A 16,685-nucleotide genomic window follows, 5' to 3' on the forward strand; every position below is an offset into this window, starting at 1 on the left:
CCGAGGACCACAGCCAGAGACTGTGTAAGCCAGGGGCTGTGCACCCAGCACTGTCATTGTTCACTGAGTGGCGGCCACTAAGCCCTTTCTGTCAACCCCAAATGCAGCGGGAAGCAGGGTAAAGAAAACGCTGACGTGTGATTCTCCTCCTGAACCCTTTGTCCGCCCCTGACGCTGAGCTTTTCACCCTGTCCTGTCTGTGTTTGGCCACTAGGTATGTAAAGACCTATCTGCTGCCTGAAAGATCCTCCCAGGGAAAACGCAAGACTGGAGTCCAAAAGAACACGGTGGAGCCGACCTTTCAGGAGACCTTGAAGGTACTTGCTGGACAAATATTCATGTGCTGAGTCTCCCCATCCCGGGATGGGCCCCTGGGGCCAGAGTCCAGCGGATGGTTCTTCTAAACTCTCGAGTCAGTTAAATGTAAGTGCAGACACTTAAACGTTTCTGCAGGGCCCTGTCAGTCAGTGGCAAGTGGTAGAAAATATCAGCCTTTGTACAGAGAAACTGCGGAGTCTGCTGGACTTGAGAATGGCCTTTGATTAATGATTTGCGAGAAAATGGTAGAAAAGAAACTGCCTGCCTCTCAATTTCTAAAATTGGTTTGTCCTGTTGAATTTTTATGACTATCAGAGAGGTATCGAGTAAGGGACCCTGTAAGTGAAACTGCTGAGTTATTATGATGAAGAAGTACTTTTATGAAGACAACGTCTGGTATACCTAGATTTCTTATTTTATGAAAAACTAGTCATTTTATGAAAAAAAAAGCCTAGAGGAATTGTTTGGGTTTTCATTTTCTTTGGTGCTAAGAAATGTGACTTGTGGTTTAGGGCAGAGATCAGGGAGGCAGTGCCTCCTGCTGGGATTCAGGATGGAAAATTGGAGGTGATGTCTGGCGAGTGCAGATGGCAGGTGGGTGTGGGAGGTGGAAGAATAGTCCAGAGGCACAGAGATGTACCCACTCAAGGCTGGGTAGCCCGGAGATCCCATGTGTCAAGCCTGAGGAAGGAGAGGACTTTTGTTTGCCTTCCTTGGCAGATAGCATTTGTGAACTCCCAACCAGGGGCCGTCCGGGTGGCTGGCCCAAGAGTCCTGTTCGAGACATGAAAATAGCCATTGTTCTCCATGCGCCTGCTGTGGCCAAGTACTTTATATACCCTCTGAGCCAGGTGTTAGAATCCTCACTTAGCAATAGGGAAACTGAGGCTTAGAGAGTACTTAAAAGTACAGCTGCGACCCACGATGGGCTAGCACTCCTTCACAAAATTGACGTTCACAAGGACTCCCCAAGGGATTTTCTATGTAAAGCAGATTGTGACTCAGCAAGTGTGGGCAGGGCCTAAGGCGCTGCTTGTCTGGGACACTCTGGTAGTGAATTACTGGACACTAGTCTTCATGTGGTTTTGCTCGTGTACCTGACAGAATTTTGAAAAGCTCTGTACCCCCTCAAAGGTGTAAGCTGATACATAAAATTACTCATCACAGGTTTAAGGTGTTTCATACTAAACAGAGGCAGACAAATACTTCCTATTTTATGAAACGAGACAAAGATGAGGATTGACTATTTTAAATACTTCATTATATACTTTGATTTTTAAAGTGTTAACTACCTTATTTAAAATGCACCCAGAATCTCAAAGGAATCACCTATAATTTGTTATCCATCGGTTTTATCTAGTATATTGTGAATATCGTGAAGAACTTTCCAGATGCATTGAAAAGAATCAGTGTCTTCATTCTAAATGTAGAACATCTCAACACAGACCCAGGCTTAGCCTTCATAGAAGTATGTGTAAGATGGAAAAGATGGGAAGACGAAGAAGCTGAGCAATCATTAACAGAACTCCCCCTGAGGCTGCACCCCTGGGGCAGGGCACAGGAGTAAGATACCAGGTGTGAGAACTGTCTTCACCAGTTTTGAGAAAAGTGCATGTGAAGGTTGAGGATCTAGAAACTGATCCTCCAAGTTTTCTAAGTAGAACACTCCTGGGGGGAGACTTTCTGCACTCCAAGGGGTGCTGGCACTCCCCCTGAAGACCACTCAGTGGGGGGCCTGGGAAGGATGAAACAAGACACCAGGTCTGGGTGACGCTGGCCGTCGCCTTATCCTTGTTCTCTGGCATTGGTTACGCTTGGTACCCCGTGGAAGCTAGCAATCCAGGGTCTGCTGGCACGGCCTTGTGGACCTAACAGGCAATGGAAAATAGGTCTTATTTTATGGTATTTTTACATTTTTTAAAATTAATTTTATTATTTTTGGCTGCATTGGGTCTTTGTTGCTGTGCGCGGGCTTTCTCTAGTTGCAGCGAGCAGGGGCTACTCTTCATTGCAGTGCATGGGCTTCTCGTTGCGGTGGCTTCTCTTGCTGCGGAGCACGAGCTCTAGGCGCGTGGGCTTCAGTAGTTGTGGCACACGGGCTCAGTAGTTGCGGCACGTGGGCTCAGTAGTTGTGGCTTGCGGGCTCTAGAGCGCAAGCTCAGTAGTTGTGGGGCACGGGCTTAGTTGCGCCGCGGCATGTGGGATCTTCCTGACCCAGGGCTCAAACCCATGTCGCCTGCATTGGCAGGAGGGTTCTTAACCACTGCACCACCAGGGAAGCCTCTAGGTCTAATTTTAAAACGCAGATTCAGTCAACCAAAGGAAGTAGTCAGGACCCAAAGAGAAGTAGGCCTGTGTTTCCAAGGGAGTTGAGGAGGGCTGCCCAGCGTGCAGAGACCATGCAGCTGCCCCGAGGAGGGCAGACCTGCAGGGACGGTCAACTTTCCTCCGCAAAGTAGCTCGTTCTGAGAGGGAGCAGACAGCACGGTGCGCTGTCGGCCTGGACTCGACTAATGGGGCATGTAGCCATGAAGGAAATAACTAGATTAATTTAGAGTTTAAAGATAGAGTATGGAACAAGGGGCAGAGTTGGAAATGGGCATGGAATTGAGGGGGAGAGACTAAAAATCGTCTGGGAGCTGTGGCCTGGGTGCTGTGAGCCTGGGAGCTGTGGGCCTGGGAGCTGTGGCTCAGGTGCCCAGGTTGACCATCTCTGTTCCCCCTCCGCAGTACCAGCTGGAGCCTTCCCAGCTGGCGACCCGGCAGCTGCGGGTGTCTGTGTGGCACCTGGGCACACTCGCCCGGAGGGTGTTTCTTGGAGAAGTGATCATCCCTCTGGCCACGTGGGACTTTGAGGACCGCACGACCCAGTCTGCCCGCTGGTATCCGCTCCAGGCCAAGGTGATGTCTGCTTTGGGTGATGTCTGGGCAGCCCCTACCCCCATCCCACCACGAGAACCAAACCCACTTTTCAAAGGGGATCCAAGGAGAGAAAACCCACCTGGGGAGCCTGGGACCCAGGACCCAGTGCACACCTGCCAGCCTGTGGCTCTGCAGTAGGAGCTTCCGGGCAGCAGAGGCTCGCGGGGGGGGGGGGGGGGGTTGGGCTGAGGGACTCTTACCTGCTCAGGTTTGTTCAAGGTCCCAAATAGTCCCACCCTCAGTGTGGCCCCGACATCAGCGGGGACCCGGCCTGGTGGGTCCACGTGCTTCCCAGCATTCAGGGTCACTTACTGCCAGCTGGGGAGGTCTTGACCTTCTTGGGCCAAAGTCTACACCTGGGGCCAGCTGGTGGGACCCGCCTCAGACTGCAGGCTCTCGTGTATTGTATCTTCACTCCCAACCAAACAGCGTTCCCCAAACGGTAACGGGTGAGAATGACTGGACCCAGTGCCCTCAGGAAGGCAGGGCCAGGGGTTCCGTGTCGGATAGGCTGGGAGAGCAGAGCTGGCTGGTGGCCACGCAGGTGAGAGGGAGAGACAGGGGGGAAAGGGTAGCGCTTCTTGGGGCGGCTGCTTTGTGCATTTCTTTTTCTTTTTTTTTTTTTGCTTTATGCATTTCTGTGCCAAGATCCAAGATGTGAGATTGTGAAGGGGGAGAAAATGTGGGCTCTGCCACCTGCTTCTTAGAAATGGCAGTAGGATGTGCAGTTCCACCAGTGAAAGCCTGGCAGCGAGGCTGAGTCTTTACGAGGGTCCCCGGTGCCATCTTACCTGTTTTCCTCTCCCAAGCCAGGCAGGCTCTGATTCACGATGCCCCTCCTGAGAAGCATCTCCGGTTTCTACAGGGTTAAGCCCGGGGCCTCCCGTCTCTTTTCTCGGTGGGGTCTGTGAGCCCGCACACACCCTCTCCGGTGCCCTGCGCTTCCTCTTCTCATAACCCGAGTCCGTCTTCAGAACTCCACTTGGGAATATCCGCTTGGATATTCTTTCTGCAGGTCTAAGGTCTGCCCAAGGGTCCTTAAATCCCACCTCCTCCATGAAGGCTTTCCTGATTTTCCGTGCCAGATGTGGTCTCCCCTGTACTCGAGGGGCCCTTCCCGCCTTCTCCCCCCAGGATCCCTTACTCGGGTCGAGGCAGGCTGCCACCAAGGCTGGTCACCTTTGGATAAGCAGGCGAGGAACAGAAATCACCAGACTGAAAGGTGTCCCTCCTAATCCCAGCTAATAGTTAGTGACAGCCCACGCCGGATCGGGGCGGGGGGTCCACTCACGGGCCTGCCCCTTCGGCCCTGACAGGAGGGAACCATGGGGATGCTGAGGGGGGAGCCTGCTGCTCCCTGCCGGTGGGACCGGACGAATCTAGACGCTTCCCAGCGTCCCACCCTCACCCCGCTAGGTGAAATGTTGATGGGGTCACAGTCACCCTCTCCAAGCCCTTCCTTCGCTCACTTTCTGGCAGAAATCGCTCGCGACCAGAGAAGCCACCTGCGTCCTCAGTGTGGGTTCTGGGGTGGGCGGGGCCGACTCAGCAGCCGGGGGAGCCCCTCGCCGGGGGCACCGAGCCCCGGACCCCGCGGTTTCCCGTGTCTGCCGCAGTCCCTGGCACGGACGGGTAGCTCGAACCTTTACTAACCTGGGTGGAGTCGATGTGGGCTTGTTTGACTTGTTCAGCTTCGGGTTGTGCTCAGGCTTCCTTAAGGCCAATCCCATGGGGACGTGCCAGGGCCTCGGGGCCCCCCTGCTTCCTCGGCTCATTTGCCTCTGGTGGGCTGTGTCTGCCGGGGTGGCAGAGCTGGGGTTGGTGAGGGTAGGAGTGAAACGCCCCCAAACGGAAAGAAGCTCAGCCCTGCCACAGGTGTGCCCACACCACCTGGGGCTCCCCCAGGCCCGCAGAGGCTTGGCAGGGGGAGGTTGGAAGGGGACGCTCGTGGACAGAACTGAGGCAGTGAGAGAAGCCCAGGAGATTCTGGCTCTGGGGAATCCTCTCTTCCCACAGGCAGAGAAAGACGAAGACAGCGTCCCCGCGAATAACGGAGAACTTGTGGTCCGGGCCAAACTGGCCCTCCCTGCAGGGCCAGGAAAGCTCCAGGAGGCTCAAGGTGGGTGGCCTCCAGCCCCACAAACGTTTGTCTGTCACTGTCCTCAGAGCCTGGGCAGTTTCCCAGCGTTTCCTCCCGTCGCCCCCGATCCCACGTGCTCCAATAACTCCCACCCAACCCGCGAAGCCCAGCCCGGGAGGCGGGTTCTCTGGAAGCCTCAGCTCAGAAGGGAAAGGAGTGACCAAAGCCAGGCCCGCGGTGCCTGCTTTACGGGCTCCTAGGACACCTGCCCCGAGGCTTTCCTCCCAGGCCAGGCCTGGCCTGCCTGGGCCAACAGTCCCGCTGGGGCCCCCCTCGCAGACTGACCACCTGCGTGACGGCCGGGAGTTCGTCCCCAACTCCAGGTTCAGGCGCCTGCAAGGCTCCGAGTGACTGGCTTCCTGCTCCTGGGCCACGTGAGCAGCGGCTGCATGGCAGGATCAGGGTCCTCAAGGAGCTTCAGGAGATGTCACCGACTCATAACGTGGGGCACGTGGAAAAGACGAGGGTGGAGAGTGAAGACGGGAGGAGGGGCAGTTCCACGAAGTGACTCGTGACTTCCTGTCTGCCAGAAGAGGGGGTTCTGCTGCCGGGCTCACAGGGCCCCAGCAGGCCAGCAGCACACACCCCGTGGTCCGCGGCAGCCCGTTAGCAGAGGTCTCTTCCCCAACCCGCTGGCCACAGCTGGCTCACGCCCCTGCCGCCTCCTCTCCTTGGTCCCTCGTTACTCTCGGCAGCTTCCGGTTCCCTGGATTTTAAGTCCTTCCCCGCTGCCGCCATGCTGCCCGTGAAGTGGTGCACGTGCTCCTCTGCCCGCGAGCTCTCGGGATCTGAGGGCTGCAACCCACCCTGTGGTTAAGCTGCCAGTCTGGGGTGGTGCCATCGCGGGCCGCAGAAGTAGTGCTGACGGTGAATGCCAGCTTTCCTTCCAGGGACGGGAGATGAGCCATCACGTAACGGTCAGCTCTGTTTGGTAGTGCTGGGAGCCAAGAATTTACCTGTGCGCTCAGATGGTACCTTAAACTCATTTGTTAAGGGGTGAGTATTACATTTAATCAAATATGATTTATTGATGATCTATCACACATATGGCATAGTCTCTGTAAGGGAACACCAAAACGTGTCAGCCATTTTAAACTTACTTTAGCTTTCCTGTGAAAATCTGACATAATGCGTGTTAAAGACAAGTTTCCAAGAATTCGTGGGACTTGGGAGTGCTGAGGCTGGCTTTGGAATACCACATTGTAAACTAAACCCAAATCTTGTCAGTCCTTGTGACATCAGTAAATCAGCCCTAGGGACTGAGTGGAGAGCAAGCGGAAAGCAGTGTGGTTGCTAAATATTTCTTTAGCTTAACATCTCCTCTTGGATTAACAGTAAGACAGATGACTCTGCGTGCTTCATTCTTATTCACTTCGGGTGTAATGGTGTCTCCAAAAGTAAAGCAAACACCGTTAATAAGTATATAGAGTTGCTAAATCCCCAGTCAGTGACAATAATGGAAAAATGATGGCTTACCTCATCCACACAGAACTGAGTTCATCTCCTAAGCCTTCCTTCCACTTATCTGTACGGCCTTGAGCAAGTGCCTTAGCCCTTCTGCATTTATTTTCCTGAGAGCAGGGTTAAAGGAGATAACGTGTGTGCAGAGCCCTGGTCCCTGGGTAGCAGGTCTAACGAGCCTCGCTGTGGCCTGGTGGTCGTCACACCAAGGAGGCGGATTAAGACAAGGGCCACGTGGCCTCGAATCCCGAAGTCCCCTTAACAGAGTACTCGGGACAGAATTCAGCTCTAAGAGGAATTTGGAACATCCTAGTGTGAGAGGTCACGTAGCCAAATCTCAAAATTCCTTCTCGTTCCTTGCTCACAACTTTTGTCCTGCAGTGGGTTTAGCGCTTCTCTGAGCACTTAGGCTCCCTGATGAGCAGGTGCCAACAGAGAGAGGGGGCCGTGTGGTGGGCGGAGCTTACAGGGTTTGAATCTATTTCCTCGTGCAGCTGTCTCACTCTGCCAGACCAGCAGAGGTTGAGACTGAAGTCCCCCGTCCTGAAGAAGCAAGCCTGTCCCCAGTGGAAGTACTCCTTCGTTTTCAAAGGGGTCACCCCTTCTCAGCTGAGGCAATCCACCCTGGAATTAACCGTTTGGGACCAGGCCACCTTCGGCGTGAACGACCGCTTGCTGGGAGGCGCCAGGCTTGGTTCCAGTAAGTCTGAGATATTTATAAGGCCCAAGCTGCATCGGTGATCCTTAGTCACTGTCCTACCTACGTGGATACCATTAAAAGAAAAAGTGTTTCCATGATGGCAGGTGACTTTACTGGCTGTGAAACTGCCTAACCCATCATAAATGGAAATTACTTAGTTCTAGCTTTTACTTTACAACTGAGCGGTAATACAGCAAAGCATTTCAACGATTTAAATGAGATTTAGCTCTGCTAAAGAAACAAAACTTCAAGGTCTCAAAATGGGCTGGGTACAGTATTTGCTTTTGTTTTTGGCAGTCAATCATAAAAGGATTATTTTCTTAAGGAGAATATCTTCTTAACCCAAACAACTGGCAATTCAGAAAAGTATTTTCATTAATAGAGGGACTAGAGGGTGACGCTTTTCAGTGTCGCTCAGCAGAAGTGCTGCTGGCTTTTCATGGGGGGGGGGGAGCAGGGCCCCCCAAACACTGTCACAACCAAAACACCCGCCCACATTCCCAGAGCCTCCGAGGCCACTGAAGAGAAACGAGAGTGGCTGTTAAATTACAATTTGTTTAAAAAGGAACACTGTCCAAAGAACACCCTTTCCTCTAAGGAACTCCTCTCCTTACTGGCGGGGCACATTTTAATATGGTCTTAAGTTCTGGTGAAAAGTTACTGTATACTCTGCTGCTGGTCCTTTTTAAAACTGCGAAAGGACGGTGAGTGTCCCCTGGCCGCCATCACTAATCTGTCCCTCCGCTCACACAGAGGAAGAGCCAGCGGGCGGAGCAGACTCGTGCTCACGATCAAAGCTCCAGTGGCAGAAAGTGCTCTCCAGCCCCAACCTGTGGACAGACATGACCCTCACCCTGCACTGACCGGAGACTCCGGGCGCAGCGGGGTTTCAGGTGCCGGGGCCTGATGGTCGGGCCTGATGGTCGGCTGCGGGGCTGGGCGCGCGGGTACGGGGGTGGAGGGTGGCGAAGGGCCCTGGGGAGTGTGAGCTCTCCCCGTCTACAGCCGCCCTGCCGCTGAGACGTTCTTCCACATTCCTGTGTGTATTTAGTCGGAACCATTATCGATGCTACATTAGTTAGGTCTCAGGTTGGTTATCTGTGCTTTGAGAGATGTGGAAAATGACCCGATTTCAATAAATGTTCAACAGTTACCCTGGTCTCCCTGTGTGCTTATCAAATAGCAAAACTTATGACCTTGTTATGTGCGTTTCAAAGGGAAAAGAAGAACGTGGTGGGTAGTCAATTCCTACCATTCTGCCGTGGAAAACCGTTTCTGGAGGAGGTCAGCCGTCCCCACGGGGTGCTGAGGGATGCCCGTTTCCGGTGGGTCAGCGCTAAGGTCACCCGAGGGCTGCCCAGCCCCACGCAGTGCGGCTGCCAGGCTGCGCGGGCGCTGAGTCCGAGAAGGGCTGCTCCGGCAGCACCTGCCCAGAGACGCCTGCCGCCGCATCCCGCAGGCCTTTGGGTTCAGGACACCTGAAAGGAAGAGGACCGAGCAGAGCGTGGAAAGGCAGGACGCGAGTGAGCAGAAGCGGCACCGAGCGAGTGCGGACACCTGCCGCCTTTTCAAGGACGTGGTCGGGAGGGGAAGGAGGTCGGAACAGGTTGTGCTTGTGGAGGGACCGAGATGCTGACCGGGTCAGAAGGGCCCTCACGGCTGGAGTCCGAATTATCAGAACAGCCTGCGAGTCATTTTCCAAACAAGCAGCTCCGATAGAAAATTCAAATTGCGCGTAGTCGATTACATGCACAAGCAACGCTTAAAAGTAAAAAGCCGTGTTCCCCGATGAGACTACAACGGTTAATGAGCCTCACTGCTGCCCTCAGGCCACGTCAGATTAAGTGCTATGGTTACATGGTTTTTAATACGTAATTTTTATTATTCTGTAAAAGGTAACAAAATATACAGAATGAAACTTTCCCTTTTTTAAACTAATGTTACGAACCCATCTCATCACTTACATATAAATACTGCACTCTACAGCTGATTATTTAGGTGTGTAAGTCCAACAACGTAGCCCTCTAGCTGTTAAGCAAAAAAAAAAAAGAAAAAAAAATGATCCAAGAATACAGTCTCCTGCATTGTTTATCCTGAGTGATCGAGTGATCACGGGATTTCATCAACTGAACTGAAGGCCTGGAGGAAGGAAAGCGTGTGTGCGAGTGTGTGTGAGAGAGAGTACTTCAGACTTTTCAAAAAGTTCATCCTTCAAAAACCAAATATACAAAGATGCGTCCTTCATAGAAATCGAGAAGATCAATGTCAGCTAATTTCAAATAGAAAAGAGTATGGCACAGAATATAAGCCACGATGTGGCCTGAATTACATGGAATCTCGCATCACACATGCCAGCACGGAGTTAGTTATTCAGACGTTACAGGCATCTTAACTGATTCAGCCCTGCTCCAAGCATAAAACAGGAAGTGATTCAATGATAATAATAAAAATAAAAATCAGGCCTGTTTGGCACTATGATACAGTTGGGGAAAAATAAACTCCCAGCCCTACAACATTCCCGTAACTACTCTCTTTTTAAAGGGCCCGGAGGACGATGAGGGCTGTAGGTCTGGAGAACGATCAGTACAAGTACGCGCTAGAGTCGGCCGGCGGCCCTCGCTCCGCCGAGCCCGGGCGGCGGCGCCCCTCACATGGCCTCGAACTCGTCGATGCGCTGCTTGGTGTTGCCCTGGCGGATCTGACGCAGCGTCTTGTACTTGTCCCGGCCTTGCCTCATGTTCTCGTTGTGGATGATGTCATTGTGGGTCCGCTTGTTCTCGTCTCTGGCCTGGGACAGCTCGCTGGTCAGAGTCTGCAACGCGAAGCAGCCTCGGTCAGCCTGAGGCCCCACACAGAGCGCCCCCCCGCCCTCCGTGGGGAGAGCGGGCCCGGCCCGCATCCCGCTCACCCGCAGCTGCCGCTGCACGCGCTCGTTCTTCTCGGCCTCGGTAACGCGCTTCTCCTCGTTGCGGTCGTCCAGGATGCCCTCACTGGACAGCTCGGCGCTGTAGCCGGGGTACTCCGTGCCCTCCTCCTGTGGGTTCTCCTGGACATGGTAGTTAACGGGCTCGTACACTGGGGGCGGAGGCGGCGGGGGCGCGGTCATCACCAGGTGCAGCTCCTCCTTGGTCTTTACCAGGTCATCCTGGGCTTCTTTGGCCTTTGAAAGCAGATTAAGGGACAGCTGCGAACCTTTCACGGGGAACCTCGTGTTTGGACCATTTTCTTAAGAGCCGCCTTTGCTCTACAAGGCGGCCACCGTCCGTGCTAAGAGAAGAAGGATTCCGCTCCCTCCCCCCACTCCCTTCTCCTGGGGGCTGGAGATGCGCGTGGCGTGGCCTGAAGCAGCACAGAGCCGAGGCGCCAGGAATGTGGCTGAGCAGGTGGCCCTGGTCTGTGCAGCCTCCTCCAGGTCTGCGGACCCGGATCCCCTGAGCAGGTTATCAACTGTGCCCACGGCACCAAGAGAAACTGTCACACCAGGTCTTGACATTTTTCTGAGTACTAAAACTTCTTTATGTCTGTAGTCCTTGTATATGTTCACTGCATATACTTTTGAAACAACTGTTAAAGAAGCAAAACCCTCCAGCCACTGAGGAGCACTCCAGCACGCTGGTGTTCCGTTTGTTCTTCCCCTGCGCGGCGCTGCTATCAAGCCCCTCCCGGCCTGCCAGCCCCCAGCTCAAGCCCTTCTTACCTGCCACCCAGTAGTCCTTCCAGCAACTCCTGGGGGTCCGCACACTCAACCCCGCCCACCTCGTCACCATCCTGACCCCGAGACGCGCTTAGCTTGTACCCGTTTTGTAACCGGTTCCTCATTTAACACTTTGTAAGGAGCAACTTTCTCCGAAAACCTAAGGACTGAAGTGTTCGGCACACAGCTAGAGTAGGGGGATGGGGCGGGGGTGACACAGACCCATGAGGGGGAGGTGCCGGCCATCCCCCAGAAGGGACCACCGCGGAGGGGGAAGCGTTGGAAAGAGCTGGGGAGGGGAGAGGAGCCCCACGGCCTGGCCGTGGTCTACACTCTGAACCCGACCCACAGCACGATCCCGGTACGCAAGGGGTCTCCCAGAGGGAGACAGGCGCCCCTGACGCCGAAACCAACGCGGTTCTCACTATGACAGCGAAAACTGACTAAACCCCTGGGGGTCCTTACGAGTCGGGTATTGCTCGTCCCGATCTGCAAGGAAACCGAGCCTCAGAGGCGAGGCCGCCGGCCCGGCAGAGCCTGGAGACCCCCAGGATCCAGGTCTTCCCACGCGTGGACCGGCGCTGGGAGCGGCAGGAGGGCTCCGCGCAGGGACCACGGCCCGGCGGCTGGGGGCACCCGCGTAATCCTACACAGGGGGCTGCCAGAACACGATGAGCAAGTGGCTCTCGTTCCCCTGCTGCCCCCCCCCCCCCACCGCGTCCTCGCCAGCGCTCACCCGGAGCTGCCACTCCTCCACCTCGTCCTCCTTGCGCCGCCGCGCCTCCTCCAGGAGGGCGATCTTGGCAGTGTACTCGGCGAGTTCCGTGGCCTGGGGACGGAGCCGGGGCCGAGGTGACTTCCGGGACGCGCTCGGCAGGCGCCACTCGCGAGCGGGGGGTCACGGAGTTTGGTACATGGCGCCGCATCCCCGTCCAGCGGTTTCCACCCGCTGCCCGAGGGCCAACCACCGCAGGGCCCCTCCCCACGGGCCACCCTACACCCTCAGGCAGGTCACCTTACAGCCCCAATACCAATTATTATAAGGCGGGTGTCACTTTTTCAATCCCCAGAGGCGGCCTCTCTGTAACTGAGCACCGTGAGGCCGCGCCCCCTACCAGCTGCTCCTGGCTCTTGATCTGATCCGCCGCCTGCCTCTCCAGCTCGTCCTTGGCGTGCAGCGCGGCCAGGCGCTCGGCCTCCAGGCGCTCGGACTCCTCCTGCGCCCGCTTCCTCTCCTCCTCCAGCTTCAGGGCTCGCTGGATCTGGTCCGAGAGCTCTAGACACAGCGCAGAACCAGAGCTGCTCAAGGCTCCTGCCAGGGACCCTGCAGTCTTGCCCCGAATTCCCACCCAGAAGGGACCGGGTGGGACACGAGCGTGAACACACCAACGCTGCAAAGCGGTGGACCGAGTTGCACGGTGCCGGGACCTCTTCTCCCCGGGACACTGAAGGGAACGCTCACGGTGGGAAAACTGCCCTCCCCCGGCCAGGCCCTGGCCGCACCCTCGCGTTGCGCTGCTCTCCCCAGAAACTCGGCATCTGTACCGCTCGCCAGCTTATAGCGGGGGAGGGGCAGCACAGCTCCGTGACCGCAGGCCAAGCGTTCTATCTCACGGAACCTTAACATCCTCGTCAGAAACGGGGGATAATTCAGCCCTCCCCTCACAGGCCTGGGGGCAATTCAAAGGATTACTGTGCATAAAGCATTCAGCACAGAACCCACACAGGTGTTAATAAAATACAGAATTATTTCCTAATCCAAACGACCGTTTTATCACGTCTCTCCTGCAAGTCTCTACTTCGGGTATGTGCTTAACCGGGATGTGTATCCTTGGGACGGGGGTTCCCTCCCGGTTGGTGTGTGCGGACCGACCGTCCCAGCCCACCGGGGCGGAGGCCCCGCCCACCTTTCTCCGCTTTCCTGGTCTTCTCCGCGTAGTCCTGGAGCCTGAGCATCAGCTCTTCCTTCTCACGCACCATCTGCTCTTTCTCTCTCTCCACGGTTTCTCTCCTTTTCTTCTCGGTTTCCAGCTGCTGCCTGTTTCCGGGAGGGGAATCGGCGGCGGCACAGGAGGCTCAGACTCCGCACAGCGGCCTGGTCATCCCAGCCCAGGCACGTGAGGGGCAGCTGCGTCTCGGTTACCGGCTGTCCCCAGCGCCTAGTCCAGGCCCCGGGCCCGTCCGTCCAGCAGAGGACGCTGGTGACAGCACTGACCCCAGGTGCCCTGACTGCTCTCCACCTCGGGCTCGGGCTCGGGCTCTGCCCTGCCCACAGCGAGGCAGCTCTGAGGGCTGAGCCGCGGCCCTGCAGACTGGGATCCGCCGGCCCTTCTGTGGGGAGCAGCGCAGACACGGCTGCCCGTCCCTGTGCCTGGGAGAACACGCCCCGACCGGCCCTCCTGCCACCGCCCGCCCCTGCTCACCGCTCCAGCTGCTTCTGCTGCTTCTCCTCCCGGGCCTGGGCCTTCATCTGCTGCACCTCGATGGTGTCGGGCTTCCTGCGGCGCATGTACAGCTCGTGGTTCCCCATGCACAGCTGCAGGATCCGCTTGTTAATTCGCAGGCGGGGGGCATAGAACACGAAGTCCTGCAGAAGGGAACAGGGCAGACTGCGACAAGGGGAACGCCTTCCTTTGGCTTTCTTCTTCCAAACCCGACTTCACCCACTTCTGGATACACCTCTTCGAAAAGGACAAACGTAGCAGAGAGTAGGGGCCAGAAAGGGGGTTCAAGGTAAAGCCACTGACCCCGAATGACAGAGAGATGTTCCTGGTGCCGCGGGGCGCACGTCCCGCAGGACAAGCAGAGGGGGTGTGCGCGCTGAACCCCACGGCTGGACCACAAAGCTGCTCCGGGCCCAGCTCCCCCTGGCCTTCAGGCTAACATCCTCGTCTGGCCTCTCCAGCCCCACAGCCCTGTCCGTCCCCGATTCCTGCCCGCGCACAGCCTCTCCTACTTCACTGAGCTTCCGTCTCCTCCGTCTCAACCTTTCGCCTCCCACGCTGCTACCAGCGCACCGCTAGGGTCACCGGCGGAACTTTGATGCCAGCCCGTCAGCTCCAGGACCAGGCGCAAACGCCCTGGCCTGGCGCAAGTGAAGGCCTTCCGGCCCTGACCCACCCCTTGTTCACCTAAACTGCACTCTTTCACACCGTGAGCACGTCCGCACACAGTCCCTCCTACTTGGCATGTCATGTCCAATCCCACACACCCGACGCCAGAGCACTTCCACGAGATCTCTCCTCCTCCATGGCTGTCACTTCTGTGCCCCCTGCACCTGATGGACAGGTCAGCCACGGTGCTGCTGGAGCCTTACCCCGCTGGCTTGTTCCGCTCTCTCTCCCCCCACTAGATGGTCAGCTCCCTGGAGAGCTGGGCCACGTTCATTCATCTCTACGTTCCCAGGACCAGACCAGTGTGCCCAGGGAACAAGTATCTGCTGGTGACCGACAGTTCAAGCAGCACTGTGGCCTCTGACCCCACGGTACTGGCAAGTTGCTCCATCACCCTGAGCCTCGGCACCGTCAGCTGCACGACAACGGTCTTGCGAGGATTAAAGCGGAAAACGCTCACAAGGACCTAGAAAGGCGTCCGGCACAACGAAAGCCGCCTCACAAAACCGCTACTGGAAAGATGCCTTTTTTTTTTTTTTTTTGGCGGTACGCGGGCCTCTCACTGCTGTGGCCTCTCCTGCTGCGGAGCACAGGCTTCGGACGCGCAGGCTCAGCGGCCACGGCTCACGGGCCCAGCCGCTCCGCGGCATGTGGGATCCTCCCGGACCGGGGCACGAACCCGCGTCCCCTGCATCGGCAGGCGGACTCTCAACCACTGCGCCACCAGGGAAGCCCTGGAAAGCCTTCTCAAAAACAAGAACAAAATCACAGCATCCAAGAGCTTCATGACTTGTGACCACACGAGTCCGGGACACGGATGACACAGGGTCTTGTTTCCTAGCTCCTGATTACCCCTGTAATTAACAGAGGCGACAGAGGGGCAGTATAGTTTAGAAACTCTTGCTAAAAGCTACTGGAGGGCTTCCCTGGTGGCGCAGTGGTTGAGAGTCCGCCTGCCGATGCAGGGGACGCGGGTTCGTGCCCCGGTCCGGGAAGATCCCACATGCCGCGGAGCGGCTGGGCCCGTGAGCCGTGGCCGCTGAGCCTGCGCGTCCGGGGCCTGTGCCCCGCAACGGGAGAGGCCACAACAGTGAGAGGCCCGCGTACGGCCAAAAAAAAAAAAAATATTGGAAAAGGCGCATCTGCTTCCTCTTCCTGCTTTCCCTTCTCTTCTGAGGCACAGGGCCCTCAGCATCCAGATGCCGACCACTACAACAGGGAGAGGGTGGCTGAGGCCAAGAAGCGGTGCCGCGTGTCCCAGAGCGACTTCCAAAACCTACAGGAACACGCCAGGGCGAGCTGAGCAACAGGCCCAGGAAGGGCCTGCTTAGTGCCTCAGTCTGGCACACCTGTCCAAAAATGCTAGGGAGAGAGTAATGTCAAGCCTGAGAGCCCACGGACCTCCTGGGCGGAGGGGGGCTCTCCTTGGGGTTTCACACACTTGTTATTAAGTCATCGGGTTTCCCAAGGAGGTGTCTGCGGAGCTGGGAGGAGCGGGTATTTTTATTACCCACCTGTCTCCTATTACACAAAGAGAAAATAATCTCTTGTTACGGCTGCACAGCCATGCTACCCAAATGGGTCTTGACTGTGGTTCCTAAGTATTTGTAAAGAAACTCTAATTAGCACGAACTCCTCTTCAGAAAAATGTCACTTAAAAAATATCAAGGGTCAGAACTGCAGGTGACACTCCCCCCAGCATCCGGTTGCCCGAAGACAGGGCCTGTGAACACCAGAGACGGTGAGAGCATCCGTGGCTTCGCGGGAGGGGGAGGATCCCTCGCATGCCGCCTTTGAAGAAGGCCAGTTCCTGACTTCAAGTTAAAAACAAAAACTAGAAACTTTTATTTAGAGATTTCTAAATCCACGTCTCCAGCCCAGGCCTCCTGATGAGACCTGGGGCAGGAGGCCATCTTAGCTGGCAGAGAACGACGTCCTAAGAACTGAAACCAGGCATGAGGAAAGTGAACCCAAGTCCCCAGGGACACAGAGGAGGAAGGAGGGAAGCCCTGGCGAGCTGTCGGGTGAACACGGGAGCCTCGGGGCTGCCCTCTGCGCAGGCTGGGCAGGGCCCGCTGCTGTCACGTGCAGGTCTCCATCCTTCCGCCTCTCCCGTGGGGCAGGAACAAAAGGCCCATTCTCGAGGGGAGCCAGCTGTCTCGGCCCCGTGAGCCACCCAGGCAGGCACTGAACAGCACAAGAGTCAAAATCACGGCCCCGAACCGCGGCACCCGCGTGGCCGGGGGCGGAAGCTGCCTGGCTGAGGAGCGGGGCCTGCGCTGAGCCGGGGGCTTTGCCCAGGGGACCGCCCTCCACACAAGCTCAGGAATCCCTCCG

At 56.3% G+C, this 16,685-nt stretch overlaps 2 protein-coding genes across 5 annotated transcripts in view; one reads left to right on the top strand and one right to left on the bottom strand.

Annotated features, from left to right (window-relative positions):
* The window catches only part of SYTL3 (synaptotagmin like 3), an 86,563-nt gene extending 76,948 nt beyond the window's left edge, over positions 1–9,615 (top strand). For 3 of the 4 annotated variants that reach the window (XM_029223954.1, XM_029223957.1, XM_029223955.1), the window contains 6 exons: positions 215–317; positions 3,049–3,219; positions 5,257–5,359; positions 6,259–6,376; positions 7,336–7,541; positions 8,295–9,615. In XM_029223954.1, the coding sequence (XP_029079787.1) occupies positions 215–317; positions 3,049–3,219; positions 5,257–5,359; positions 6,259–6,376; positions 7,336–7,541; positions 8,295–8,404 (811 nt within the window). In that variant the 3' untranslated portion in view covers positions 8,405–9,615. The remainder of the gene's footprint in view (positions 1–214; positions 318–3,048; positions 3,220–5,256; positions 5,360–6,258; positions 6,377–7,335; positions 7,542–8,294) is intronic. The other variant, XM_029223958.1, reaches the window with a different exon arrangement.
* Positions 9,403–16,685, bottom strand: part of EZR (ezrin) — a 49,043-nt gene continuing 41,760 nt past the window's right edge. The window contains exons 9-14 of the mRNA XM_029223959.1: positions 13,659–13,822; positions 13,143–13,273; positions 12,351–12,511; positions 11,972–12,064; positions 10,450–10,701; positions 9,403–10,353 (exon numbers count right to left, since the gene is read on the bottom strand). Of these exons, the coding sequence (XP_029079792.1) occupies positions 10,189–10,353; positions 10,450–10,701; positions 11,972–12,064; positions 12,351–12,511; positions 13,143–13,273; positions 13,659–13,822 (966 nt within the window). The 3' untranslated portion in view covers positions 9,403–10,188. The remainder of the gene's footprint in view (positions 10,354–10,449; positions 10,702–11,971; positions 12,065–12,350; positions 12,512–13,142; positions 13,274–13,658; positions 13,823–16,685) is intronic.

The sequence above is a fragment of the Monodon monoceros genome, unplaced genomic scaffold (assembly GCF_005190385.1).
Source record: "Monodon monoceros isolate NGI ecotype Baffin Bay Population unplaced genomic scaffold, NGI_Narwhal_1 Super_Scaffold_15, whole genome shotgun sequence".
Lineage (NCBI taxonomy): Eukaryota > Metazoa > Chordata > Mammalia > Artiodactyla > Monodontidae > Monodon > Monodon monoceros.